General features: G+C 33.3%; 10 protein-coding genes across 10 annotated transcripts; 4 read left to right on the top strand and 6 right to left on the bottom strand.

The window, feature by feature from the left end:
- Nucleotides 1-165: 165 nt before the first annotated feature.
- On the bottom strand, nucleotides 166-1,852 carry BX664DRAFT_334078 (urease accessory protein UreG). The gene is made up of 8 exons (XM_051545641.1): nucleotides 1,602-1,852; nucleotides 1,350-1,533; nucleotides 1,240-1,247; nucleotides 1,027-1,134; nucleotides 898-908; nucleotides 768-827; nucleotides 569-674; nucleotides 166-499 (listed from the first exon to the last, which is right to left on the bottom strand). The coding sequence occupies exons 1-8, from the start codon at nucleotides 1,826-1,828 to the stop codon at nucleotides 391-393; spliced, it is 813 nt and encodes a 270-aa protein (XP_051400695.1). The 5' UTR covers nucleotides 1,829-1,852; the 3' UTR covers nucleotides 166-390.
- Nucleotides 1,853-2,588: 736 nt separating this feature from the next.
- BX664DRAFT_262594 (urea amidohydrolase alpha subunit) lies at nucleotides 2,589-5,450 on the top strand (the record flags this gene model as incomplete). The annotated part of the gene is made up of 6 exons (XM_051540725.1): nucleotides 2,589-2,957; nucleotides 3,136-3,867; nucleotides 3,934-4,224; nucleotides 4,317-4,440; nucleotides 4,503-4,887; nucleotides 4,979-5,450. The coding sequence occupies 6 exons, from the start codon at nucleotides 2,589-2,591 to the stop codon at nucleotides 5,448-5,450; spliced, it is 2,373 nt and encodes a 790-aa protein (XP_051400694.1).
- Nucleotides 5,451-6,672: 1,222 nt separating this feature from the next.
- Nucleotides 6,673-9,491, bottom strand: BX664DRAFT_264129 (uncharacterized protein; the record flags this gene model as incomplete). The annotated part of the gene is made up of 6 exons (XM_051540803.1): nucleotides 6,673-7,119; nucleotides 7,192-7,404; nucleotides 7,507-8,216; nucleotides 8,299-8,376; nucleotides 8,705-9,265; nucleotides 9,335-9,491. Coding segments are annotated over 6 exons (2,166 nt in total), but the record flags the coding sequence as incomplete, so codon positions are not given.
- Nucleotides 9,492-9,807: 316 nt separating this feature from the next.
- BX664DRAFT_334072 (Metallo-dependent phosphatase-like protein) lies at nucleotides 9,808-11,767 on the bottom strand. Its single transcript, XM_051545640.1, has 3 exons — nucleotides 11,486-11,767; nucleotides 11,156-11,382; nucleotides 9,808-11,068 (listed from the first exon to the last, which is right to left on the bottom strand). Exons 1-3 carry the CDS (start codon nucleotides 11,681-11,683, stop codon nucleotides 9,826-9,828), a joined length of 1,668 nt encoding a protein of 555 aa, XP_051400692.1. The 5' UTR covers nucleotides 11,684-11,767; the 3' UTR covers nucleotides 9,808-9,825.
- Nucleotides 11,768-13,036: 1,269 nt separating this feature from the next.
- BX664DRAFT_365661 (anticodon-binding protein) lies at nucleotides 13,037-14,091 on the top strand (the record flags this gene model as incomplete). Its single annotated transcript, XM_051548484.1, has 5 exons — nucleotides 13,037-13,150; nucleotides 13,255-13,411; nucleotides 13,500-13,582; nucleotides 13,652-13,829; nucleotides 13,928-14,091. 5 exons carry the CDS (start codon nucleotides 13,037-13,039, stop codon nucleotides 14,089-14,091), a joined length of 696 nt encoding a protein of 231 aa, XP_051400691.1.
- Nucleotides 14,092-14,212: 121 nt separating this feature from the next.
- On the bottom strand, nucleotides 14,213-15,781 carry BX664DRAFT_334070 (terpenoid cyclases/protein prenyltransferase alpha-alpha toroid). Its single transcript, XM_051545639.1, has 5 exons — nucleotides 15,760-15,781; nucleotides 15,245-15,689; nucleotides 14,802-15,151; nucleotides 14,612-14,710; nucleotides 14,213-14,526 (listed from the first exon to the last, which is right to left on the bottom strand). Exons 2-5 carry the CDS (start codon nucleotides 15,597-15,599, stop codon nucleotides 14,359-14,361), a joined length of 972 nt encoding a protein of 323 aa, XP_051400690.1. The 5' UTR covers nucleotides 15,600-15,689; nucleotides 15,760-15,781; the 3' UTR covers nucleotides 14,213-14,358.
- An 81-nt stretch (nucleotides 15,782-15,862) lies between these two features.
- Nucleotides 15,863-17,601, top strand: BX664DRAFT_334068 (uncharacterized protein). Its single transcript, XM_051545638.1, has 8 exons — nucleotides 15,863-15,986; nucleotides 16,060-16,166; nucleotides 16,235-16,321; nucleotides 16,381-16,628; nucleotides 16,699-16,960; nucleotides 17,088-17,150; nucleotides 17,218-17,374; nucleotides 17,445-17,601. The coding sequence occupies exons 1-8, from the start codon at nucleotides 15,878-15,880 to the stop codon at nucleotides 17,504-17,506; spliced, it is 1,095 nt and encodes a 364-aa protein (XP_051400689.1). The 5' UTR covers nucleotides 15,863-15,877; the 3' UTR covers nucleotides 17,507-17,601.
- Nucleotides 17,602-17,736: 135 nt separating this feature from the next.
- Nucleotides 17,737-20,463, bottom strand: BX664DRAFT_142969 (acyl-CoA dehydrogenase/oxidase). Its single transcript, XM_051539860.1, has 13 exons — nucleotides 20,437-20,463; nucleotides 20,233-20,365; nucleotides 20,085-20,160; nucleotides 19,827-20,011; nucleotides 19,691-19,763; nucleotides 19,567-19,634; nucleotides 19,359-19,507; nucleotides 19,137-19,286; nucleotides 18,927-19,061; nucleotides 18,591-18,848; nucleotides 18,361-18,507; nucleotides 17,956-18,283; nucleotides 17,737-17,850 (listed from the first exon to the last, which is right to left on the bottom strand). Exons 2-13 carry the CDS (start codon nucleotides 20,282-20,284, stop codon nucleotides 17,813-17,815), a joined length of 1,659 nt encoding a protein of 552 aa, XP_051400688.1. The 5' UTR covers nucleotides 20,285-20,365; nucleotides 20,437-20,463; the 3' UTR covers nucleotides 17,737-17,812.
- A 923-nt stretch (nucleotides 20,464-21,386) lies between these two features.
- BX664DRAFT_281089 (farnesyl-diphosphate farnesyltransferase) lies at nucleotides 21,387-23,596 on the top strand. The gene is made up of 6 exons (XM_051541511.1): nucleotides 21,387-21,638; nucleotides 21,718-21,774; nucleotides 21,859-21,994; nucleotides 22,202-22,647; nucleotides 22,734-23,066; nucleotides 23,161-23,596. The coding sequence occupies exons 1-6, from the start codon at nucleotides 21,483-21,485 to the stop codon at nucleotides 23,299-23,301; spliced, it is 1,269 nt and encodes a 422-aa protein (XP_051400687.1). The 5' UTR covers nucleotides 21,387-21,482; the 3' UTR covers nucleotides 23,302-23,596.
- A 27-nt stretch (nucleotides 23,597-23,623) lies between these two features.
- On the bottom strand, nucleotides 23,624-24,776 carry BX664DRAFT_334061 (uncharacterized protein). Its single transcript, XM_051545637.1, has one exon. The coding sequence runs from the start codon at nucleotides 24,727-24,729 to the stop codon at nucleotides 23,683-23,685; it is 1,047 nt and encodes a 348-aa protein (XP_051400686.1). The 5' UTR covers nucleotides 24,730-24,776; the 3' UTR covers nucleotides 23,624-23,682.
- Between the last annotated feature and the right edge of the window lie 1,259 nt (nucleotides 24,777-26,035).

Genomic DNA, 26,035 nt, shown 5'->3' with positions numbered 1-26,035 from the left:
TTCCCTGTCTGCACCCCCATGATAGTTGAAAAACAATAATGATGACAAGGTCATTCATTTCATAACCCAAATGTTGGGTGGAAACTTATGACAATTGAATGATTATTATCATACTAAGAAGATCTTCCTTTTTCCTTTTAAATGGGATATTTTCATGAAGCTAGTCACGTTTCTATTGTTGTTTCTTCTGAACGTTAGGATGATTTCTTTCTTGCCTTTCTTTTTGACACATCCCAAAGTATAAAAATATATAATTCATCGTCAACAGTTATAATATCACAGAAATCATCATGCTTTATTTCAAAACACAAAACTTTTAATGATTGCGTTAAAAAAAAAAAAGAATCCGCTTATTCAAACACTGTATCATTTAAACTAAACTAAATAATTTCATTCTTTTGCAGCACCACTTGCTCTCCATTCACCAATGATAAGACTAATGATTTCATCCATACCAATACCATTCTTCACTTGAGCAAACACAGTAGGACCATTTCCACTATTAGAAAAAAAAAGAAAGAAAGAAAAATAGTAAGTTTATATTATACGAGTTCTAAATGTAACATACCGCATCTTTTTAGCATCTCTTGCCATAACATTCAAGTCAGCACCAACAATTTCGGCCAAATCAGTCTTGTTCACTACTAATAGGTCACTTTGAGTAATACCAGGTCCTATATAAAAATATACCATCGATCAACCAATCAACATCAAAATTCGTGGTAGTATTCATATTCCGCGGCTATTTCTTGTAACTTTTTACTTACCACCTTTTCGAGGTACTTTGTCACCACCAGCCACATCGATCACATAAATAATATAATCAGCTATTATAAAATATAAATATATCTTTCTATTAATCACTTGATTGAAATCATCAAAAAGTTCTATCATTACCTAATTCACGACTAATAAAATAAAAGAAAAGAAAATAAAATAAAATAAAAAAAAATAAAAAAAACAATAATAAAAAAGATGAGCAATAGTTCATTAATATCAAATTTTCACATGTTCATCATACTATACCTATAATTGGCAGCAAGATTATCACCACCAGATTCAATCAACAATAATTGTGTATTAAATTTGGCATGTAAGATTTCAAGGGCATTCATATTGGCAGATACATCTTCCCTATAAAATGTAATAAAAAAAAATAGTCCATAAAATCAGTCATTGAATTACCATCATCTTCCATATATATATTCAAGTTTCTTTTTTTTTTCTTTCTTTCTTTACCGAATGGCCTAAATTCATACAAGAAAAAAAAAAGTTATCAGTTATCCATTCATTCCAATTTCACCCTTTTGAAGCATTTCAAAAAAAAAAAAAAAAAAAAGATGACTTACAGCATGAGGACATCCACCAGTTTCAATAGCAGCAATGCGTTCTTCAGGTAAAGCCTTGTTTCGGACTAAGAATTCAGTATCTTCTTTTGTGAAAATATCATTGGTCACAGCAGCAATGGAATAGGTGTCACGTAAACGTTGACATAAAGCAAGCATCAAAGCAGTCTTACCAGATCCCACAGGACTATTTATAAATAATAATAATAATAATAATAGTTGAGCGTGTATCAATACAATAAATATATATATTACCCTCCAATACCAACAGTAAATGCACGTTCAGACCAATCACGGTTTTGATATTCTGCTTTTGGACGGTCGTCATAAATTCCAGGGTGGTCAAGATCTTCATGAGTATGACCGTGACCATGAGTATGGTCGTGACTATGACTATGGTGGTCGTGAGAAGAAGTAGGAGGAGCAGCAGCAGGAGTATTTGAAATTTTATCTTCAAAACGACAACAAGAACAATCAGACATGGATATAAAAAGGTATAATTTAGAATATAGAAATAGAAAAAGAAAAGAAAGAAAAAAAAGAGTGAGAAAAAAAAAAAAAAAAAAAACTAAAGTATTGAAATCGGAAGTTGAACGAAGAAAAAAAAAGGGTAACTTACCATTTGGGCTTATCTATGCAACGTCGGGTAAGAAACAGAAAACTGGTTCATTATTGGTTCAAGATGTTTATATGTTTAGAATAAATTAAAGTTAAAAAAAAAAAAAAGAGTTTATTTCTTTCTTGAGTTACATGTTGATTTTCTTTTTTTAAAATGAATCCGTGTACATATTAAGAATGCGGATAAAAGAAAAAAAAAGAAAAGTTTATATGAAAAAGTTGGAAGGAAATGTGTGCATCCCATTTCAACCAAAATAGGCAAGTGTTGTAATTTGAATTACCGCGAGTGATAAGCGATAGATACGATTTTTGCGGAAAGACTGTTTTGAAGAGACAATTTGTTTTTTTTTTCTTTTCTTTTCTTTTCTTTCCGTTTCTTTTTATAAAATTTATATCTCTTTCATTTTGTCTATACCATGCGTCTTGTTCCACGTGAGCTTGACAAGTTATTACTTCATCAAGGTAAAAAAAAAACAATAATGATTTTCCTATAAATATAATTAATTAATGATATTATTATTATTATTATTAGTGGGTGAACTTGCACAAAAACGATTAGCAAGAGGTGTTAAATTAAATCATACGGAAGCAACAGCATTAATCGCGTCACAACTATTAGAATTAATGCGTGATGGCATTTATTCGGTGGCACAACTAATGGATATGGGAAAACAAATGCTTGGACGACGACATGTTATGAATGAAGTCTTGGATATTTTAGATGAAGTTCAAGTAGAAGGTACTTTTCCTGATGGAACCTATCTAGTCACTGTACATGATCCTATTTGTACTGATAATGGAAATTTGGAATTGGCTCTTTATGGTTCCTTCTTACCTATTCCTTCCATGGATTCTTTTCCTTTACCTATGACTGAACGAACAAAAAAGGATGCTCCTGGTGCCATCATTGCTATGCCTGGAACAATTGAATTGAATGCTGGTAGAAAACGACTTTCTTTGACTGTAACAAATCATGGTGATCGTGCTATTCAGGTAAATAAAAAAAAGAGAAATGATTATACCCAAAATTAGAAAAATTAGAGTGAAAGATGGTTGGACGATCGGGGAAAGAAAAAGATTAGGTTTGGGGAAAACAAAAAAAAAAAAAAAAAAAGAGGGAGTGATAGAAAATAGGATTTATTAATTTCCTTTTTTTATCATATTTTAACAGGTTGGATCTCATTATCACTTTATTGAAGCAAATGCTGCATTACATTTTAATCGTGCTTTAGCTTATGGTATGAGATTGGATATTCCTGCTGGATCAGCTGTTCGTTTTGAACCTGGGGATTTTAAAACAGTGACACTTGTAGAAATTGGTGGCAACAAAATCATTTCTGGTGGCAATAATTTAGCATCTGGTCCTGTGGATTTAATCAATTTACCTTCTATTATTGAAAATATCGTCTTGGCTGGATTTATGCATGATGCTAACACTCCTCTTTTACCAAATGCTCCTCCTTACACTTTGGATCGTGATTATTATGTAGATCATTTTGGTCCCACCACTGGTGATTTGATTCGTTTGGGTGATACTGATCTCTGGGCTCGTGTTGAAAAGGATTATACTGTTTATGGCGATGAATGTAAATTTGGTGGTGGCAAAGTACTACGTGAAGGCATGGGTCAAGCTACATACGCATGTGATAAAGATGTATTAGATTTAGTCATCACGAACGCTCTTATATTTGATTATACTGGTATTTTTAAGGCCGATATTGGTATCAAGAATGGTATTATTGTGGGTATTGGTAAGGCTGGGAATCCTGATGTCATGGATGGTGTTACTCCTGGAATGATCGTGGGTGCAAGTACTGAAGCTTTTGCTGGTGAAGGAAAAATATTTACTGCTGGTGCTATTGACTCTCATGTACATTATATTTGTCCTCAAATATGTTATGAAGTAAATTTTTTTATTTATTGTGATGGGATGATGATAACTAATGATGTTTTTTTTTTTTTATGATAGGCCTTAGCAGGAGGAATCACTACTTTGATTGGGGGAGGAACTGGACCAAACACTGGTACCAATGCTACAACGTGTACCAATGGAAAACATCATGTCGAATACATGATGAAAGCAACAGACGATTTACCTTTGAATTTTGGATTTACTGGAAAAGGATGTAGTTCAGGAAAACAAGAATTAGTGGAACAAATTCAATCTGGTTGTTTGGGGCTTAAGGTTCATGAAGATTGGGGTGCAACTCCTGCTGCTATTGATAATTGTTTGGAAGTATGTGATGAATTGGATGTGCAGGTATGATAACAATCATAAAACAAGAAAAAAAAATTATAAAAATATAATCATTAATCTCAATCTTTTTTTTTTTTTTTTTTTTTGTATTCAAGACTACTATTCATACCGACACATTAAATGAAGCTGGTTTTGTAGAATCAACCATAGCAGCATTTAAAGGACGAACAATTCATACTTATCATAGTGAAGGTGCTGGTGGAGGACATGCTCCTGATAGTAAGTAGATCAAATCAATGAATGATCCTAAAAATTCACTTCTTTTCTTTTTTTATGTGTAGTTATCAGTGTTTGTGGAGAAAGTAACGTATTACCATCATCAACAAATCCTACTCGACCATTTACCTCCAATACTCTAGATGAACATGTGGATATGCTTATGGTTTGCCATCACTTATCCAAAACTATACCTGAAGATGTGGCCTTCGCTGAAAGTCGAATTCGTGCGGAAACAATTGCAGCTGAAGATGTACTTCAAGATATAGGTGCCATTAGTATGATTAGTTCAGATTGTCAAGCAATGGGTCGCGTTGGTGAAGTAGTTTTAAGAACATGGAAAACAGCACACAAGATGAAATTACAACGTGGAAAACTACCTGAGGATGAAGGACATGAGGATGACAATTATCGTATTCGACGCTATATTGCAAAATATTCCATCAATGTGTAAGTAAAAAAAAAAAAAAAAAAAAAAAGGTAGATTGAAGAGGGAGCTTTATACTGATGTTTTTTTCTTTTTATTATTATATATGTATAGTGCTATTGCTCATGGTATTAGCCATTTAGTTGGATCTATTGAAGTTGGAAAAGTAGCTGATCTGGTATGCTACGAACCAGCATTCTTTGGATCTAAACCAGAAATGGTGATGAAGAGTGGAATCATTGCATGGAGTATGATGGGGGATGCCAATGGATCAATCTCGACAACTCAACCTATTGTATTCAAACCAATGTATGGAGCCCAACCATCAAGTTTATCATCAAGCTGTTTTGTATTTGTGTCTCAATTGTCTGTGGATACCGGTACAGTGGAGAAATATGGTTTACGGAAAAAGGTGGCACCTGTCAAGAATTGCCGAAATATTAGCAAGAAAGATATGAAACTCAATGATGCTATGCCTGTGATTCGTGTCGACCCTGAAACATACTCTGTCACTGCCGATGGTAATGCATGTGTCTGTGATCCAGTGGATACCTTACCAATGACCCAGTCTATATACCTCTTTTAGTTGTTGTTAGAATAGATTCTTCCCATTATTGTTATTATCATTTTTATTATTATTAGTATCATCGACCTTTTCCTTTCATATTGTAATTCTAGTTTGTTCATAGTTTAATCTCCTTTTTTTTTTTTACTTCATCATTCGGGTTATATCGGATACTTTAAGAATTTCATCCTTCTTTCCATAATATTATATGTAATAAAAAAAAATTTGATATCATTTTACCTTTTTTAGTGCCTTTTCTCTTTTGTTTTCATTTGATGGATGAAAATTTGGTTTTTGTACGAGTATTATTCAGTGATACATACTTCCCGAATGTCGGAACTCAAACTAACGTTTTCAAGGGACTGAAACTGAGGGGAAGAGAGAGCGTGCGATTCTTTTTGCCATTATGGTCAGTGCACATACTTGCTAGGCTTACCAATGAAATTGATTCTTTCTATAAGTTTCTGCCATTTCATTTGATTCAAAAATAAACAGAACTTTATTATAGACATTCAGAAATCAACCTTCCCCATATCAAACACCATCATCTTTTAAACTGCTATCATCATCAATTCTTCATTATCCATCATTGTAGACTCATCATTATCAGGTTCCTTTTGTTTTTTTTTTTTTAAAAAAAAAATACAGTATAGTCACGTTCTATAGTTTTCTATATAACATGTTCCGATCGGAATAGCAAACAAATTTATACAAGTTTGATATTTTTAGATAAGATTTTGTAATCGCTCATCATCTATAGGTTCATCCGATCTCCATGGGCTCCTCCTCCGTTTTAATTATTTTTCCTTTTGATTTGGGTCCCTTTTCCTGATCTTTCTACCCCCCTTCTTTGTCCTCAGTTCATACTTCTTTTTTTTTTTTAAAAAAAAAAAAATCGATGGCTATTCTTTCCCCCGGTCGCACTAGCCCATGCAATCAAGGAAATACTTCTATATTTGGAAGTAAGTACAAAACAAAAAAAAAAGAACGTGTTTTATGTTTTATGGGATCATCATGGTCATTCTTTCATTTTCGTTTGGGTATAATTTTATTTTATCTATGGTAATTCTGGAAATGATACTAACTATGGTCAATAAAGAGGAGTGGGGGGAGGGGATAAAAAAACAGTAATGACTAACAATGATGATGATATAAAAGTAGATGTATGTATATATAAAAAAAAAAAAAAGAGAGAGAAATTACTAGTAAATAATCAAGAATAAGGACGAATGTACCATAAGGATCATATAGGATGATGTTTTCCCCATACATCCCATAATCGTTCACTAAGAGTTGCTGTCCATCGACGTCGTTGAATTGCATCCTTTGTAGCAAGCATTGCCAGCTCCTTCCCACGATTCGGATGACTACTATCTTGATTTGCTGCTTTCATTGCTCGTAATAGATGGTATGGTGTAGGGTAAATCCGTCCAAGAGAATATGCTTTTTCTGCAGTGACACCACGGATAGTCATCAGCATCTTGGTATAAAGGTCTTGGAGTGTTGATGATTTGGATTTGCTGTTGATTTGATTGAAAATATGATATGGAATGACATGATAATTTGCCGCATGGTCCTCTTGTTGTTGTTGTCGTTGTTGTAGAGATATTGTCGGTGTCAGTTCGTTTTTCAAAGCAAGATAATTGGTCCTATTAATGAATCGTGTAGGGATTTCCTGAAGGGTCACATTCTAGAATGATTAAAAAAAAAAAAGTTGATTAGTCATTTACGGATGAATTACCCTCTTCATATAAATTATTACCTTGTATAATTTTTGTATCAATTTTGTCAAACAAACAAGATAATCAATAGTTTCATCCAGACTGTTAGTGCGTTTCAGGTAGAATCGATCAACGGCTTGTACTGAAGACATGGCAGATTGGATGGCTTGAGTACCGAATTTGACCGCACATTCTTTGTTGTATTCTTCCACAATATAAAATACTTTGCGAGAACCACATTGTTTTAGTCGGTACTATATATATATATATATATATTAAAAATAAAAATCATCATCATCAGAAAAAAAAAAAAAAAAAAAACTCTATTTTCTTTTTTTTTTCTTTTGGTATTTTACCTTTTGTTCATAAAATCGACCATCCTTGACACTAGATACTAGATCATCCAAACGTTTTCTTTCCACCACAATGTCCAAGAACATCTCTTCTTCAGTATTCACATGTTTGGCTACCCAGATAACATCTCCCAAATCCAAAGCACGTTTTACAACATTCACACCTTTTTCATCCAGTTTATCTTGAATATATTCACGGTTGGTTTTCATCTTGATTTCACGATTGTCGAGTACCATAACTATAGTATATTCGTTTGGTTGCCATATACTCCCTTCTTGTCTTGCTTGAGTTGCCATGGTAGGAATATCTAATGTTGTTGATGTTGCGCTTTGTGATTGCACTGGGGATTCTATACCGACGTCCATATTCGACATTGCTATTGCTGTTGTTGATTGCTGGCTCTGTATTGATTGTGAAGCCGGTTGCGATGCGGGTGAATCTGTATCTCTTGTCATCAAATAGGCACTACGTTGTTGAGAAGATGAAGACACATCAGGCCAGAAATCAGAATGTTCACGTGTCGATTGTTGTGCTTCTTGATGTAATGGTAATAATGGTCTTGCAGGTAACCCAGGACATACAAGATCCGCTGTACTTTCTTGTAAGTAGGCAATACATGTCGTATTATTCACATGGCAAAGTGATGATGTACGCGAATGACATCTTTGTTGTGGTGAGAACTGAATCTTGTACAAGAGGCATCCTATCGTTTCTGAGGAAAGAAATATATATATATATATAAACGAAAAATAAATGTGTGAATGATATATGAATTGAAAATTTGGCTTCCTTACCATCGACTTTCACTTCAGCTTGTGATAAATGACGAACTGGTTGATTCATAGTGTCCAGATAGGTATATTGAAAGACACCTCCGAACATCTCTGTCGTTTCCTAATTATAGATAATAAATAAAGGGAAAAAAAAAAGGTTAAATCATAGATAACCAAATCGATCAAATCAAAACTCTTACCGTATCTTGTTCAAAGGAAGGCAATGATGATAAAGGAGGAGATGGAGAAGGCGATAATAAGGTGATAACATCTGGTTCATTGAATGATGATTGTGTTGCTGACTGATTTAGTGTATTATCTTCGTCATGTCGTTTTGAAGGCGATGACTTCCTTCCTTGTCGAAATGCTACCGGATCTAACACATATAAACTAAGATCCACTTCTGGTTCAGACGTAGTTTGTTGACTTGATTGTTGTGCTGTTGATGTTAAATTCCTTTCTCGTCGATATGCTTCAGGATCCAATACATATAAACTAAGATCTACTTCAGGTTCGTCAGTAGTAGAATTCAAAGAGTCGGATGTAATTGTTCTTGGATTTCGTCCAATTGCCCGAGATGATGAAGATGATGCACCGTCGTCGTTTGTTGCATTTTGTAATTGTATAGCCATGAGTTCCCCCGATTCTGTTAGAGAAAACCGCGCTGGACTGCCGTTCTGCCATACATAGCCTTTTTCCTTCAATATTTTGATGCCAGACCATGCTGTGTAGTTTGACCCTGGTTCTGGTAGATCCATAGACGTGTTACAGAATTGTTGACCATAACGAATGATTTCTTCTTTTGTAAAAGCGTGATTTCCTCCTCCTTCGTTCCCACAACAATGTAGAAGAGATAATAGAATGGCATATCCACCTGTTCGATATCGTGGTATATAAGGTCGTGAAAGTCGTTTTCGTCGTTTTGTTGCAGGATCGTCAGAAGAGTTGTCCTCCATTTCTGTTGTACTGGTAGATGCTTTTCGTTTCCCTATCAAATAAATAAATAAAAAAAAAAGTTCAGAGCTTCCATTAATATCGAAAACTCTTATCCTTCTACTTTTACCTTTGGTGCGTCTAGGGACAGGTAATCCATTTTGTTCACAATAGTCTATCATTTTCTTCTCCAAGCGTAAAGCAAGTTTTGGACCTATACCTTTCAGTTGTTGAGATTCACTTGGATGATCAAACGTTATAGGACATGCTGATAAAGATTCATAGGCCTATTTTTTTTTAAGATAAAACAGAGACAAAAAATCGATCAATGAATTCATTCAACTATACCGTGTCTTCAATTTTACCGCTTTAAATGTATAATAGGATTTCGATTGAAAGTTTTTGGCTTCTTCCATCCATTCTGCCATCCAGTCGCGTAGTAAAGGATTACCACAATCAGGTCGCGCTCGAGGCATATCTGTACCAAAATGAATGTATGTAATAAAAAGAAGGAAAAAAAAAAAAGAAAAGAAAAGAAAAGAAAAGAAAGACAAAGAAGAGAAACTTTCAAAGACAAAAAAAAAAAAAAAAAATTGAGGCACCGCTTTATTTCAATCAAATGCTAGGTTCTAAATCCTCATTCAACGTTTGTACGAACATGTTTTGAATATATTTTGACCACAGATGTTTACTCTCTGGTTCATCATCATCATCCACCATATCTTTCGCAAGTTGATAATAACTTTCCACTGTTAAATCCGTCAATCCATAAGCTTCATAGGTATCATATTCCAATTGGTATTCCAAAGGCATCCTATTATTATGATTATCTTCTTCCCATTTGGTGATATTGGCATAATATTGTTGATACCCTAATAAAGTTCCATGAGGCTGAGCAGAACCATTTTCTTCTTCATTGTTGTTCATCATCTGACCAGAATGGATGACATGATCATTATCATTGTCATTGATTTCATAGCGATAGATCCTAAATGAAGGTAAATACACCGGTAACACTGAAGGGGAAACTTGAATCGCCACTAATGGAGTAAAAACAGGAGCTTGTTCACCTTGTTCAGGAGGATCAATGGATGAATACATATCCCGCAGCCAATCTACATATGCATTGATATTCCGATTGATGCATATATCTTGATCATCACCATTGTCCACAACAGGCAAATCATCATCATCATCTGATTCATATTCAGTTAACCGATCCAAAAAAGAAGAAGAAATATTGGTAGAACTTGACATCATTTGTGTTTCCCTTCCATCAAATAATAAAAAATGATCCATATTTAAATGTCCATAAAAATGACCTTTCAATACATCTGGGAAGGCAGCAGATATACGAGTATAATCCTCAAAGCAACTACGACGATAATCACGAGGAGAAGGAGGCACGTGTCCCATGACATAGACCTTGACGGATTCACTTCTTGCTTTTACTAATTGTTGTTCAAACCATTCCATATGTTTATGTGCAAGTCCCGGTTTATGGCAACCACGTACAGCGTCATTTTTTGAATAAAAATACATGGTATTGAGAGAGATGATCCGTAGATGACGTCCTACATCGACAGCGAAATAACCTCCTGCTTGGAAAGTAGCTTGTTGATCTTGTGGTATCCAGTTATGCCAAAGTTGAGAATAAAAAGATAAAATACCATGATCATCATCACCACCGATATAGTTATGTGGATGAACGTCATTGTTGCCGATGGATGGTACTAATGGTATATGTCTTGGATCATCAGGTGTTGGCCAAAATGTTTCTACCATCATATCTTGTATCTTTTCATTCAATTTATAAATATGTTTCCTTTTGCGCTTGTGTTTCTTATCCCAGTCATGTCTTGTATAAATCATCATCATCAAAAAAAAAAAAAAAAAAAAAATAGGTGAATGAATGGATCATAAAAAACATAGATGTATCCCTTACCTTGCATTATCACCAGTCCATACAACAAAATCAAGTTTATGTTTCCATTCTTTTTTGAGCCAATTTAAAGTTTGTTGAGCCAATTCAATTGGACTATCACAATGCTCTCCTGGTGTTCCTAATTTTCCAGATAATGTAATTGATGATGATGACGATCTTTGTGATGGTGATGGTAATCGATGGCAATCGGAGTCCACTGTTGCCCCAGGCAAATACGATTCGTCGATCTATTTAAAAAAAAAAAAAAAAAAAAAAAGGAACCAATGAAGTGAATACAAAATAAAAAAAATAAAAATAAAAAAAAGGAAGTAAAAAATAGGATCATCTTACATGCATATCGGTGATGTGTAAAAAATAGCCAAAACGTCTTGGAGGAGGTTCTGAAGGTCTACCCCACCATTGCCAAGAAAACGTGGCTATAGTGTGCAATGTCTGAAGTTCAAATGGTAGTATAATCATATACCATATATAAATGGAAATCATGATCATCATCATATAAAAGGTATAAGATGATCGATATAATGTCATAATGATAGATATAAAATATTATTAAAAAATTGAAATGATAGAGATACCGGGATTCGAAAACCAGCAAAACGATGAAAAAAAAAAAAAAAAAAAAGGAAGAGAAGAATAAAAATTTTTTGTTTCAACTTGTAAAATTTGTATTTATACTTATAATAATAATAATAAAAAAAAAGTTTCATTATCTCCCATTTCGTTTATTCATATTTTCCCCTTATATCATCATCATCGTCATCTGTTGTATAAAACAGGGGATTCGGATGATACCGCTGAGACAGGCGCATGTAGCCATATCATCATTATTATTGGGTAATCCGCAGAAACCGTTGACATATCCAGGGGGTCAACCCATAGCATGACTTGGATCATCGCTACACAAACTAATTGACTAACTGATGGACTTGATGATTTCTCTTTTTCTTTTTTTTTTTTTCATGATCAAAAGTCAAGGCTGAAACATATAAATATAAGGACACTTTATTTTAAGATTAAATCGATTCTTATTATTACTATTTATCTATTGAATTGTAGTTTAAATGATAGTCAAATAATTTTTATTTAATCACGTTTTTATTCAATAATAAAACAACTTTAATTTCATGCCTTTTTTTTTTTTTTTATTTTAATCACTTTCTTGGTTGCCCCATTCTCGTCGGCTTTGAAATCTCAATTTCTTTAAAAATATTGTCTCCCTTTATTTATTTTCTGCACAATAAAGTTGTTCCTGAAAATGACATATCGAATGACCTTCTTTTTCTTTTTTACGTGAATGTTACATTAATTGGTCATTCTCAATTTTTTTTTTTTTTTTTTTTTGTTCAAATGACTTTTTGATAGACCCTTTTTCAATCTCTTCTCTCTTCCTTTTTGGTACCTCGTATTTTTGATTTCCGCAGTTCTACTAGCTGGTGGTATCAGTGAGGTGACTGGCGGCTTGCAATTTTTTTTTTTCTTCCTTCTTTCCAGCACTTTTTTTTTTAATCTATTTCTTTCTTTCTTTGATTATCACCATGGCACCACCAAAAACAACTGTTTTACCTTCTGATATCAAAAATAAACACAAACGTGAAAATCTTTACCACAAATTACGTAAAGAAAAACAAAAAGCGAAGTCTGATCGACGAAAACAATTGGCTAAGGATGAAGAAAAGAATCCTGAATTGAAAGAAGTAAGTACTCTATCCGATCTAGTGAACAATTCGAAATAAAGAAAAAAAAACCACTCACTGTTTTTTTTTTTTTTTTTTTTTGATAACTTTATTTATTCTTTTTGGTTTTTTTTTCCTTATCACAAAGAAACGATTACGGGAAAATGTACCTAAAACGTTGGATAATACTCGAGAAAAGGACGACACTATGGCAGAAGGTGACGATGAAGTGGCAAAAGACGAAGCTTTAGATGAACTTGCTGGTTACTTTCTTGGAGAAAAGTCAAAGGTTGTGGTGACTACGAGTAAATGCTGCTCAAAGGTAATAAATAAAAAAAAAGAAAAAGAAATATCATTCAAAGAAGTGAGATTCGATCATGATATTGATCCTCTTTTTATTTTATATATATATTTATATTTTGACAGGTGTGTTATGAATTTTGTGCTGAACTCGTCTCCATGTTCCCAGATGCTCAATTCGCCAAACGAGGAGCCAATCATGAATTACGACATATTATCAAAGTAGCTATTGATCGTGGATTTACTGATATGCTGATAGTGAATGAAGATAAGAAGACACCAAGTATGAATACAATCTCTCTATTTTTTTTTTTTTTTGGGAAATATTTTCTTACTGTTTTACTCACTTATGTTTTTATTTGATCTAATAGATGCTATTACTTTGATCCATCTTCCTGATGGTCCCACTGCTTATTTCAAATTGACTAGTTTTGTTCCATCAAAAAAGATAGGTGTAAGTAGGATGTTATATATTATTATTCTGAGTGAAGTATATCAACTCACATTATTGTTCTTTATTTAGAGTCATGGCGTTGTGACAGCTCACCATCCAGAAATCATTCTCAACAACTTCAATACCAGATTGGGTCATACTATTGGTCGTATGTTCCAAGCCCTTTTCCCTCAAGTACCAGAATTTCAAGGAAGACAAGTTGTTACATTCCACAATCAACGTGATTTTATCTTTGTACGCCGTCATCGTAAGTAAAAGAAGAAGAAAGAAAAAAGAGAAAGATAGTTTTTGACTGAACTCTTCTTGATTTAATGTGTTGCTTACGATGATTTGATTATTTTGTAGGATATGTATTTAAGGATACTGAAAAGGTTGGATTACAGGAATTGGGACCAAAATTTACTTTGAAGCTCAAATGGTTACAAAAAGGAACTTACAAACGTGATGGTGAATACGAATGGTTCTTCAAGCCTGAATTGGAAACAAGTCGAAAACGATTCTTTTTGTAAACGTCATTCCTGTCCACCATTTTATTTTTGTTTTTTATATATATACAACATCATCAATCAGTACTTTATCATCTTCATTATTTAGTTTTCTATATTTCTCTATCTTTTTTTTTTTTTTTTTTTTTTTTTGTACATTAGACAAGTTTCTACATCCTCTATCTTTCTTTATGCATTCTTCTTTATACAAAATTCCCCCCTTTTTTTTAATAAATAAAAAGCATGATCGAAAAAAAATAATATTCAAAATACATAATACGAATAGATTTTTTATTCAAGTTCTAATTTAGATATAATATCTTTGGTCATACAATAAACAGGATTAATTGGTTTGAGTCCAGGATATCCTAATAATGAGAGACCAGCAAGTCCAAATACCGTATGAAATACATCCACCATATCACCAGGTCGATCAGAGATACCACCTTGTTCAGGGTCCTTTGAATTAAGATATGAGGTTTTAATGTCATTCCATCTATATATCAATTTTTTTTTCTTTTTGTCATTTTTCTTTCTTTCCTACCTGTGCTGAAAGAATAAAAGCAATCAATTTTTCCTTGTCAATCCAATGTGTACGACCTAGAATAGAAAGTGATGAGAGAACCCACCAAGAATAACATACCTATACGAAAAAAAAAAAAAAGAATCAGAATTTATATATATATATATATATATATATATATATATATATATACTCTATGATATAAACTTACGTCTTCTAATTTTTCAGGTCGTCCATTTAATCCACCATTTTTCAATTGTCGTTCACATAACCACCAACTTAGTAAATCAACATCCACATGATGTAAGCCTTTCACAATAGACAAAGCAGCAAGACAGCAAAAGATCTGACCTGAATGTGATTCACTACCAGGTCTACTACCGAATCCACCATCATAGTTTTTACATAAAAGAATCCATTCTACCGCCTTGTCCACATCAATAGCATCCAATCGTTTCAACAGAGAAAGTGTTGCAATAGCAATATATGAGAATCGTGAATCCAATTCACCCCATTTGTCCCCAGAAAAAGAGCCATCCTCATTCTGCAAACTAACAATATCTACATACACAAAAAAAAAAAAAAAAGTGACTAAGCATGATGATATAACACCCTCTCCTGATATTTTTCTTTTTCTTAACACAAATTGCTTACAATCCACTACTTGATCAACATTAATGGATTCAACAGCATCCAAAGTCACCAAAATCTGTATTGCCGAAAGAGTTGATAATATATGAGAGTCATGGTTTTCATGTCCACCAAAACCACCATCTTGATTTTGCACTCGTTGAATGTAATTAATGACTTGGTCCCTTGGTAAAGCATCAATATGGTTCATCATATCCAATGATGTCAAACCCCAATAAAGTCCACTTACGCGCAAATGTTCAGTAAGCCAATATTCCAAATCTTCCTTTCTATTATCAAGAGATTGAATGTATTTCACATGTAAAGGTATTAAAAGTTCAGTTAAATGTGTTTCATCATCGTCGTTTGCTGTAGTCATCTGATAAGAGAATAAAAAGAAAAAGAAAAGCAAAAGAAGAGAAACAAAAATGAAAGTAACCAAGAAAGAAAGAAAGAAAGAAAGAAAGAAGAAAGAAAGAAAGAAAGAAAGAAAGAAAGAAGAAAGAAAGAAAGAAAGAAAGAAAGAAAGAAAGAAAGAAAGAAAGAAAGAAAGAAAGAAAGAAAAAAAGTCGGGGCATGAAATTCAGATTGCAAAATAAAAATTATCTTTTTTTTTTTTCAACTTTACCATTTGTTCCTTTACTATCGAATATTATTATGGATCGCCCAAAGAAGATAGCAAATATCATAGAAACCTATTTTAGTGATGCAAATCTCTTATGGGACAAAACGATGCAATCGTATATCAAGAACAACACCGATGGATGTAAAGTAAAATCATTTCCTTTAGCTTTTTTTGGTTATTCACCTAACTTTCCAAACTTCTTCTTTTATATAAGTGGTACCCATTGAAAAATTAATCAAGTTACAAAGAATGAAACCATTACAAGCAGATTCAGAGGAAATTAAGGAAGCTATAAAAATTTACTCTCTCTCCAAACTCAAGGTAACACACACGTGAATTCTTTTATATATATATATATATTATGCACTTATAACCTTGTTCTAAAATAGATATCCGATGATCATCTCTCTATTGGGCGAATCAAACCCTTTATACTGAATAAGAAGGAAGAATTGGATGATTGGTCAATATATGTTGTAAGTGCGAATCACTCATTTAATAAAAAAGGAAAACTAACAGATTATGAATAATTTAGGAAGGACTGGACAAACCATATCAAACTGAACAACAGATATCTGATCTTTTCAAAAAGTATGTGGGTCATGTCTCATTTGTTCGAATACCAGAAGATCGCTTTGGTCATACTTGGTTTCAAGGTTTTTGTTTTGTGGAATTCGATCATAAAGACAATGTACAAAAAGCAATCAATATCATGAATACTTTTTCATCTGAACCATCTGAAAACGAGCAAATTACAAAACTTGGACTTCGTGTCATGTCAAAGTAAAATCATCTTAAAATTTGCTATTGATCGATTAATCTCATCTGTCTCTCATATTGGGAATCGTTATAGGCATGATTGGATCAAATATCGGGATGAATATCTAGCACAACTCAATCTTACTTCAAGTCTTGTTAAACAAGAATGGATCAAACATGACAACGAACAGAAGCAAAAAAAAAGAAAAACTACATCATCAAATATACCAAATACCACTACCAAAAAAAAAGACTCTTTTTCAAAAAACACTACCGAAGACACTATCACCTATCCAAAAAATATCATTATCTTTGTACAAAATTTACACGTCAAAAGTTCAAAGACTACCATCAAGGTAATTTATAAAAAAAGAATATGAGACAACTTGACTCGAAATGTAATCCCTTTCTTTCTTTTATTTCTTTTTCTTTTTTTTTTTTTTTTTTTTTTTTTTGTTTTTTTTTTTTTTTTTTGTTTTTTAGACTTTGTTGGAACAATCTGGAGCATCTATTGCCTTTGTCAAACACAAGAAGAAGACAGACTGGGTAATAAAATATAAAGTAAAAAGAAAGATATTCTAACAGCTGCTCTTTATTTCATCAAAATTTATAGTGTCATGTACGAATGGCATCTTCTGAAGATACTGATAAAATAGTGGCTTATTTCAAGGATCATCTATTAGTACAAGAATCTGGTACGGATACAAATGGATCTAGCAAGGAAAAAACTGGTTCATCCCTTCCCGCTATCACAGTCCGTGCGATTACAGGTATGTCTTACAAGTAAGTGAATATGATCTTCATGTCTAAAATGCTATTTATCTATCAATACGATCATAGGAAAAGAAGAAGAACTTTATTGGCAAGATGATCCAATGCGGGACAAAATGGTTTCCTCGTAGATAGTGTGGTATACTTAGTTTAGATTTTCTTTTTTTTTTATGAATAAACATTCTCGTATTTTCTTGGAGTGTGATGACATCAAAGTCTTGTTGCACAAAGAATTAGTTGATTCAAAAGTATAAATTTTGTTAGTTATTATCACATATCATCCATCACAACATTATGATATAAATGATTATATACCCGCAGTTAAAACTGGTGAACATAAAAAAAAAAAAAAATTGTACAAGGCTGATCATTTATTATCTGACAAAGAAGATCATACACAACTAATATCAATCAATTAAATTTGGATATATCATGCATCAAAGCTTGGCATCAGGACCAAAGACCATTTTGGCTTCTACAGATAGTAACAAATACACACACAAAAAAAAAAAAGAAAGAAAGAAAGATTGATGAATATACTGTAAATATATGTCCTACTGAAAATGAGGAAAGAGCTTACCTTGAAGAATAGTATCTAAACCAACGGCCACTAAAGGTTTTGAAAATTGAGAATTTTGACACCATTGATTCAAGGCTGCCACATCTTGTTCTGCACCAGCAACACTGTTTGTCAAGGCCCAAGCAGCTTGTTCCATCAAAAGCGTTGCCGCTGTCACACGACCAAGGGCAAATGTTACTTCACGCATATGAATCTCCACTGTAGCTGATCGTTGATGTTCGTTGACAAATACAATTATATCTTTCAAGGATGACCGGATCCGTTGAGCTGCATCAGTAAATACCATTGGTGATGATGTTAATGCCACTTGTATTTTTTTGTCCATCACCTATCCAAAAAAAAAAAAAAAAAAAAAAAAAGGTTGAGTAAAAAACAAGTATCGTGCAAATAATATTATTATCATACTTCAGCAAATGTTTTCAAAGCTGCACCTTTGGATTTTTGCAAAACTCGGAGGACATCCAAAGCCAAAACATTTGTAGTACCTTCCCAGATCGTGTTCACTTGAGAGTTCCGCAAGTTCTTACCAATACCGATTTCCTCCATATATCCCTATTAGATTTTATAGACAAAACAGCAAAGAAAGAAAAAAGTCAGTCTAATCCTCTTCGTCCAGATAATAATTTCATTCTTACTTGACCACCAAGAGCTTCCATAGTTTCACTGATAGCATCCACACAGATTCTGCAAACATAGGCTTTTGCAATAGGAGTTAAAAGACGAAGGACTTCCATATCTTGTTGTCGTTGAGGATCATTTTCAGGAAGACATTCTGTTCGTCCTAAGAGTTGAACTGCATAAAATGAGATTTGGGCACTTGCACGGAAAATGAGTTCCAATCTAGCCAAAGTAGTAATATGAAGTGGAGTTTTATCAAGCGTTCGATTTCCAACCTAGCAATTAGATATGTGTGAATCATGATGACAAAAATATATATATATCTTGTTAGTAGGTAGAAGAATAATAGTTACCTGACGTTTCAAAGCAAAATCTTTTGCAATGGCCAAACATCGACGAAGAGAGCATAAAGTACCCACAGCAGAATAAATACGAGTGATATTAAGAATAGATGCAATAGTAGCAACACCTCGTCCCGGTTGACCAACCTAAGAAATGAAAAAAAAAAGTGAGGATGAATGAAAACAAAAAAAAAAAAAAAAAAAAAAAATACTCTTTATTACCATATGAGCTTCCATTCCATTCAATTCCAATTCAGCAGTAGGCAAACCTTTAGTACCATATTTGTCCTTCAATCGATGCACACGGACACCATTTAATTGACCATCTGGTTTTCTCATTTCAGCAACGAAAAGAGATAATCCACGACTGCCCTAAAAAATAGAAAATAAAAATATCAATATTGGGAAAATGCAAACCGGACAAGAAAAAAAAAAAAAACTTGCCTGTTGTACTAATCCAGTGTCAGGATCAATTGTTCTTGCTAGTAACATTGTCATGTCAGCCGTAGTTGCACTTGAAAACCATTTAAAACCACTGATCTTCCATTTGTTTTCTTTAGCATCCACCAGTTCAGCCAACGTTTCAGTGCGACCTATGTTAAAAGAAAAAAAAGTCAGAATTTGGTAGAAGATCTAGTTATACTATACTTACTAACATCCGATCCACCAGGACGTTCAGTCATCCATTGACCACTTGTCCAGAATACTTTGGGATCACGGCTAGAATAAAGGGCAAACGTTAAATATACTATATTCTTATACATTTGATTATTTACCTAATAAGACGAGGATAATATTTTTGTTTCATGTCTTTGGAACCATATACTTCCATCACACGAGCAGCACCATCTAATGTGAAAAAAAAAAAAGATTTAATAACAAAATATTTGAAATAGTAGGTATATCATTTACCAGTCATGCTAAGAGGGCAGGAGTACAAGGCGGCAGATGGAGAATAGAGGTAACCTTTGGCAAATTGATAGATACGAGAATATTCCCCATGATGACGTTCATAAGCAATGGAAACCAATCCTTCTTCAGCAGCAACATCATTCAGATCCTTCCATCCTTGTGCAACAGTGATTTCATCCACGCGACTAATTCATCATAAAGGAAAATAAAAATTTATAAATGTATATAAATGATGTATATTATCAATAAGCTACTTACCGGCACCAGGCATCATATTGTTGCAGACGAGGATAATTATTGGGATCTTCTACGTTTTCACCCATAGCAAAAATATCTATATCAATCAAAAAAAAAAAAAAAAAATTAAGGACATACGATTCTATAAAGGTTAGTTCATATTATATACCGGTCACTACTCTATCACCCAATTGTTTGAGATCAGGTTCAATATCGGTCATTACTGTTGCTGGTAATAGTCGTCGCAATATATTTTGGAGAACAAGATCATCATCGTATTGATTGCCTAAACGAGGAGGTTCCTATAAAAGAATGAAAATAAATGAGAAACTCTGGTGAATGAAATAAAATGGTATCCTTCTATGGTTTGTACATTACTTGTCTGAAACCAGTATCAGAAGAAGCTTTTGGTGGAGGAGAGGATTGTTTATTGTCCATAATAAAGATTTAAAAAAAAAAAAAAGGAAGGAAAAGAAAGGTTCTCCACAAAAATCGGAAAAACTAAAATATTAAGAGAAAAAAAAATGCGGGGAAAAGCCATGACTAAACTTGATTACCCTCAACCTAAAAAAAAAAAAATCATGATGAAGCTACCTCACGATGATAGTACCTTGAATATTTTTTTTTTCTTACCAACTGTGACCGATCTATCTATTCACGTCGCTTATTCTTTTCTTTTCTTTTTGCAGCGCTAGTCAAAGTAACTAGGAACTTATTGCTTACTTTCAATAAGACCAATACAATATACACAGTACAAAATAACGTACGTAATATACATGTATATTAGAAAAAGATAAACCTTTCCTAAGATGATGGTACAATGAACTTCTTGTTTCTCTCAATATATGTACTTTATGCATATTACTTTTGTTTGATCGAAGATGATCTCTGATAATGATGATGATACTCTTTGATACGATGACTTTTATTGGAATTAAGATGATGATGATGATGATGATGACCCTTATTTTAATGTATGATAATGAGTTCCTTGAGGATGATGATATCTGAAAAGTGTTCTTTTGAAGGTAGGCACATTTAGAACCCAGGGGAAATGAGCTCCATTGAACAAGATGGGCCTGATTTTTCCTTTCAACTATTATTGTTGACTTTATGCAGTATCATCGTATTTAGTATCATCATTGTAAATTCAATAATCATCCTTTACAACATCATCCAATCCATAATACACTCACTGTCCACCTTGTCCTCTACAATAGAGATTAGATTCCTCCACCCCTTGATGACTTTTGGCCTCGAACTCCGCCTCAATAAAAAAAAAAAGTTTTCCCTTTAGGCTTCTTGGTCCGGTTCTTTTTTTTTCTTCTTCACTTTCTTTCTTGCCCTCTCTCTCTCTTTCTTTCCTTCTTTCTTTCTATCGCTCTCTCTCTTTCACTGTATTAATACCCTCTCTACACCATGTTGTCTGTCTTTTTGGATTCTATTACAAAACCCTCTGAACTAAAAGCCTTGATTGACTACAAGTTTTCTCCAAAGTCTAAAAACAAGTTGTCTCACCAAAAAGCTTTGGAAACAGATGCCTCCAAGAAAAAGTGCTATTATTATTTAAATAAGGTAAGGAAAACAAAATATTATTATTATTTTCTCTTTATCCTTTTTTAATATATTTATGTCTTCTTTTTGTTTCGTTTAGACCTCTCGTAGTTTTGCTGCTGTCATTCAAGAACTGGATGATGATCTCAGGGATGCTGTAAGTACCACCGGCTTGAATTTTTTTTTTCGGCTCATATCTCTCAAAATGCTTACTTTTTTTTTTTTTCTTAAACTTGTGTAGATCTGTTTGTTTTATCTTGTGTTGCGTGGTCTGGATACCATTGAAGATGACATGAGTTTGAACCTGGATAGAAAAGTGGAACTTTTACGCTCATTTGACACCATCATTTATCAAAAAGGCTGGACATTCAATGAAAGTAAGGAAATACTAGGCAGAGCAAAAAAACAAAAAAAAAAGGGGGGGAATGGCAATATGTATGGGCTAGGAAGGAGAGAGGTAGAGAGATAAAGAGTAAGGAAAGACTTTTTTTATTTTCTATCTCTCTTCTTCCCAGTTTGTTTAGTTGAAAAGACCAATATGAACGATATTTAATTATATATATTTTCTCTTTTTTTATTTTTAGATGGTCCTAATGAAAAGGATCGCGACTTATTGGTTCATTTCGATGTGGTGATTGATGAATTTCTTCGACTTAAGCCTGGATTCCAAAAAGTGATTGCTGAAATTACACGATTGATGGGCAACGGTATGGCTGATTATGCTACGGGTGAACATCGGGAAAACACATCGGTGGCTACTGTCAAGGACTTTGATTTGTATTGTCATTATGTAGCTGGTTTGGTGGGTTATGGTTTATCTGATCTTTTTGCTGCCTCTGGTTTGGAAGATCCTTCGATTGCTGATGACAAGAAACTCTCTAATTCCATGGGTCTGTTCTTGCAAAAGACCAATATTATTCGTGATTATCGAGAAGATTTGGATGATGGACGACAATTCTGGCCAAAGGAAATCTGGGGAAACTATGCTGATGACTTTTCTGATTTTATCAAACCTAGCCATCGTGAAAAGGTATTATAAAGAAAAATGATATTACATATATATAAATGTCTGGAAATTGACCCACTTGTTATGATTTTTTTTTTTTTTTTTGATAGTCTCGTGCTTGTTTGAGTGCCATGGTATTGAATGTATTGGAATTAGTACCAGATGTATTGTCTTACTTGTCAAAATTACAAAATCAATCTGTTTTCAACTTTTGCGCTATTCCTCAAGTTATGGCTATTTCCACATTGGCTTTAGTCTTTAACAATTTGGATGTGTATCAACGTAACGTCAAGATTCGAAAAGGAGAAGCTGTCAAGTTGATTTTGGCCAGTACAGATATGGATAATGTGATTGCCATCTTCCGTGAATATATTCAAGTCATCTCTCAAAAGAACGAAACATCGGATCCTAACTTTTTAAAGATCTCAATGGCCGTTGGAAAGGTAAAAAAAAAAAAAAAAAAAAAAAAAATAATAATAATAATAAAAAAAGGAAAACAAATAGGACAAAAATGATTGATCAAATAATGTTATATAGATCGAACAATGGATTACTGCTAACGTGAAACCTACCAAGAAATCTTTGATCAAAACCAACAACAATTCTTCATCCATCTTCTTGCCCATTCTTGTTGGCCTCATTGGTATGGCTCTTGTTCAATACTTCAAATCTCTTTAGGAAGAAGACATAATACCATCATCATCTACTACCACTATTATTATTTATTACTATTTACTTTTGTCATCTTTTGTGTTCCCCTTGTTTTACCTATATACTATTATTAGTTCACTTTTATTTTTATTAGTTTGATATAATAGATGAATTTCGTCTCTCTCTCTCTCTCTTTTTTTTATTATTATTTTTATTATCTTTCCTTCAGTTTAGTTTATACACTAATTTCTTCATTCTTATATTGTATCCTCTTGGGTTTTCATCACACACACACATATATATATAAATCAATAAAACTTCCATTTAACAATGAAAAAAAAAAAAAAAGATACAAAACGGGCTTTTTTTTTTATTACTATTGTACAAAGATAAAAATATGGGAAGTATTCAAGATAGTAAATTATCTAATTTCATATGCACATTTTTTTCCAAAGGTGATGATGATGATAAAGAATGTAAGGATGGATCAGAAGGATTTCTAGTCAAAGGAGGGGAAGAAGGATGGAAGGGAAGATTGTTTTTCATGACATCAATAGGTTTGAGAGGTTCCATAGTCGAGGTATCTTCTTGAGCAGGTGAAGGGGTAGGTGGACTTGAAATGACTTGAGTAGTGTTCATATTAGAAGAAGAAGAAGAGGATGAAGAGGATGTTGATATATGTTGTTGTTCGTCCACTAATCTTTTTAAATATTGAATATAATCAATGGCACTTTGTAAAATGGACATTTTGTGTAAATTCTCTTGATCCGCACATGAAGGTATGATCTGTTTCAATTGCATGATCTTATCGTTGATCCGTTCCCGCCGGCGTCGTTCAATAGCACTATGTGATATTTTTCTTGCCTGTTCCCGTTGATCCGCTGTCGAATGTCGTTGTTGAACATAAGATGGTGAAGGATGCCCACTGGGACTCATGATAGGGATTGCTGAAGGATGATGATGAGGAAGCGATAATGGTGATGGTTGTAAAGTGTATCCATATGGATGTGGTCCAGATGGAGAAGGGGTAGGAGAATGTAGAATGGCTGGTGTAGCATCGGATGGTCTTTTTGGTAGAATACGTTCATATCTTGGTGATGTTGTAGATACTGCTGTTGTTTTCGTTGTTGTTGTTGTTGTTGTTGGTCCTTCTGAAGTTGAATCTCCACAAACTGTTGATGGTGGTGGTTGTCCTGTTGTAGTAAAAGCATTAGGAGGAGACGCCAAAGAAATATAATACTGCGGTTGTGAATGAGGATGATAGATTGGGTATGACATGACAGGCACCATATGAGGATGACCAGGAATAGTCGAATGTGGATGGTATGGTACAAGAGGTGGAGGAAGTGGAACCATTGGAGGAGCTGATTGTTGTTGTTGTTGTTGTTGTGAAGAACGTCGTTGTTGAGGTGATTCAGACGTGGAAAATCGTCTATTTTTCTTGGGTGAAGTCATGATATCAAAGAAGAAGAAGAAGAAAAAAGACGAATAAAAAAAAAAAAGAAAGAAAGGGAAGAATGAAAGAAAAAGAAAAAGAAAAGTAAGAAAAAAAAGAAAGAGAGGAAAAAAAAAAATAAAAAAAAAAAAAGGAAAACTGGGATTTACGCTTATTATCTATGAGTGGATCATCCAAGTATGTGGTGTTGTTTGGAGATGGAGAATGAAAGAAAGAGTCAGTTGCCTTATTTGACAGCTTTACCAGAGATTCATTGCCAATCGTATCTCTCATGCTATCACACGTGCCATTCTTATTGGTTGGATGCATTAAACAAAAGAACAAGGTTGATCGTGTGACCTCAGGAGACAAACTAGATCAAACACGAGGGACCAAAAACATTTCCTCTTATTCGATAAGTGATCTTTGCTTTCCACTTACCTTTTTACTCTACACGTCACCACTATACAAAAGCTTATTCAATATATATATATATATTTATATTCAAAGGATTAAATCTATGGAGTAAAATAATCTTTCTTTTTTTTTTTTATTTCAATCATCATCATAACTAGAAGTATACACTATAATTTGTCTAAAATGTCTTTCAGATTCCAAAGTAAATACATTATGTTCCTCGGTACAAGACGGAAAAACATTGATATTAGAGATGCCAGAATATGCAAAACAAAGGTATCATCATAAAGACAAATAATATACACGATAAAAAACATCATCATACTAAAGGAATAAGGTTCAAAATAAAAGGTATACTAGTTTATTGGGAATAATCATAAAACTATACTGAAAAAAGAAAAAAAAATATAAGTAATTGGTATTTTTTTTATATAATTTGAATAATATTGATTGGTATTCTTTTTGAATCATCAGACATCCAAGGAAGTGTTATATCCGACATTGAGAGGAGCCAAGACGAATGACGTCCCGAAAGACAACGCCAGCTCACACGAGTCTCTTCCAGAGGAAACTGCGAACACGGGATTTGCATCATCATGTTGACTCTAAAAGAATACTAATCACCTTGTATTTTGAGCACTTACCTAATACTAAAACTAAAGGATTCCAATTGTCCAAGTAAAACCATAGTTAAACTACTTTATAAAAGAAAAAAAAAGAGATAAGTAAAATAGTTTCAAAAATATATATGAACAGAATAAATAAACGATGTTTATAAAGTGGTCAGGCGTTTTTACTGGCAAGTAACAACTGTGCTCAGCGAAGCACAGCGGGTTCTTTCATCATGGTCGATAAGAAAGAATGAAGACAAGAGTTTGATTTTCATCATTCCACTTTAAAACATTATTT

This window comes from Halteromyces radiatus (genome assembly GCF_025201355.1).
Source record: "Halteromyces radiatus strain CBS 162.75 chromosome Unknown BX664scaffold_4, whole genome shotgun sequence".
Classification (NCBI taxonomy): domain Eukaryota; kingdom Fungi; phylum Mucoromycota; class Mucoromycetes; order Mucorales; family Cunninghamellaceae; genus Halteromyces; species Halteromyces radiatus.
The sequence above is the reverse complement of the archived record's forward strand: the minus strand, read 5'-3'. Positions and strand labels throughout refer to the sequence as shown.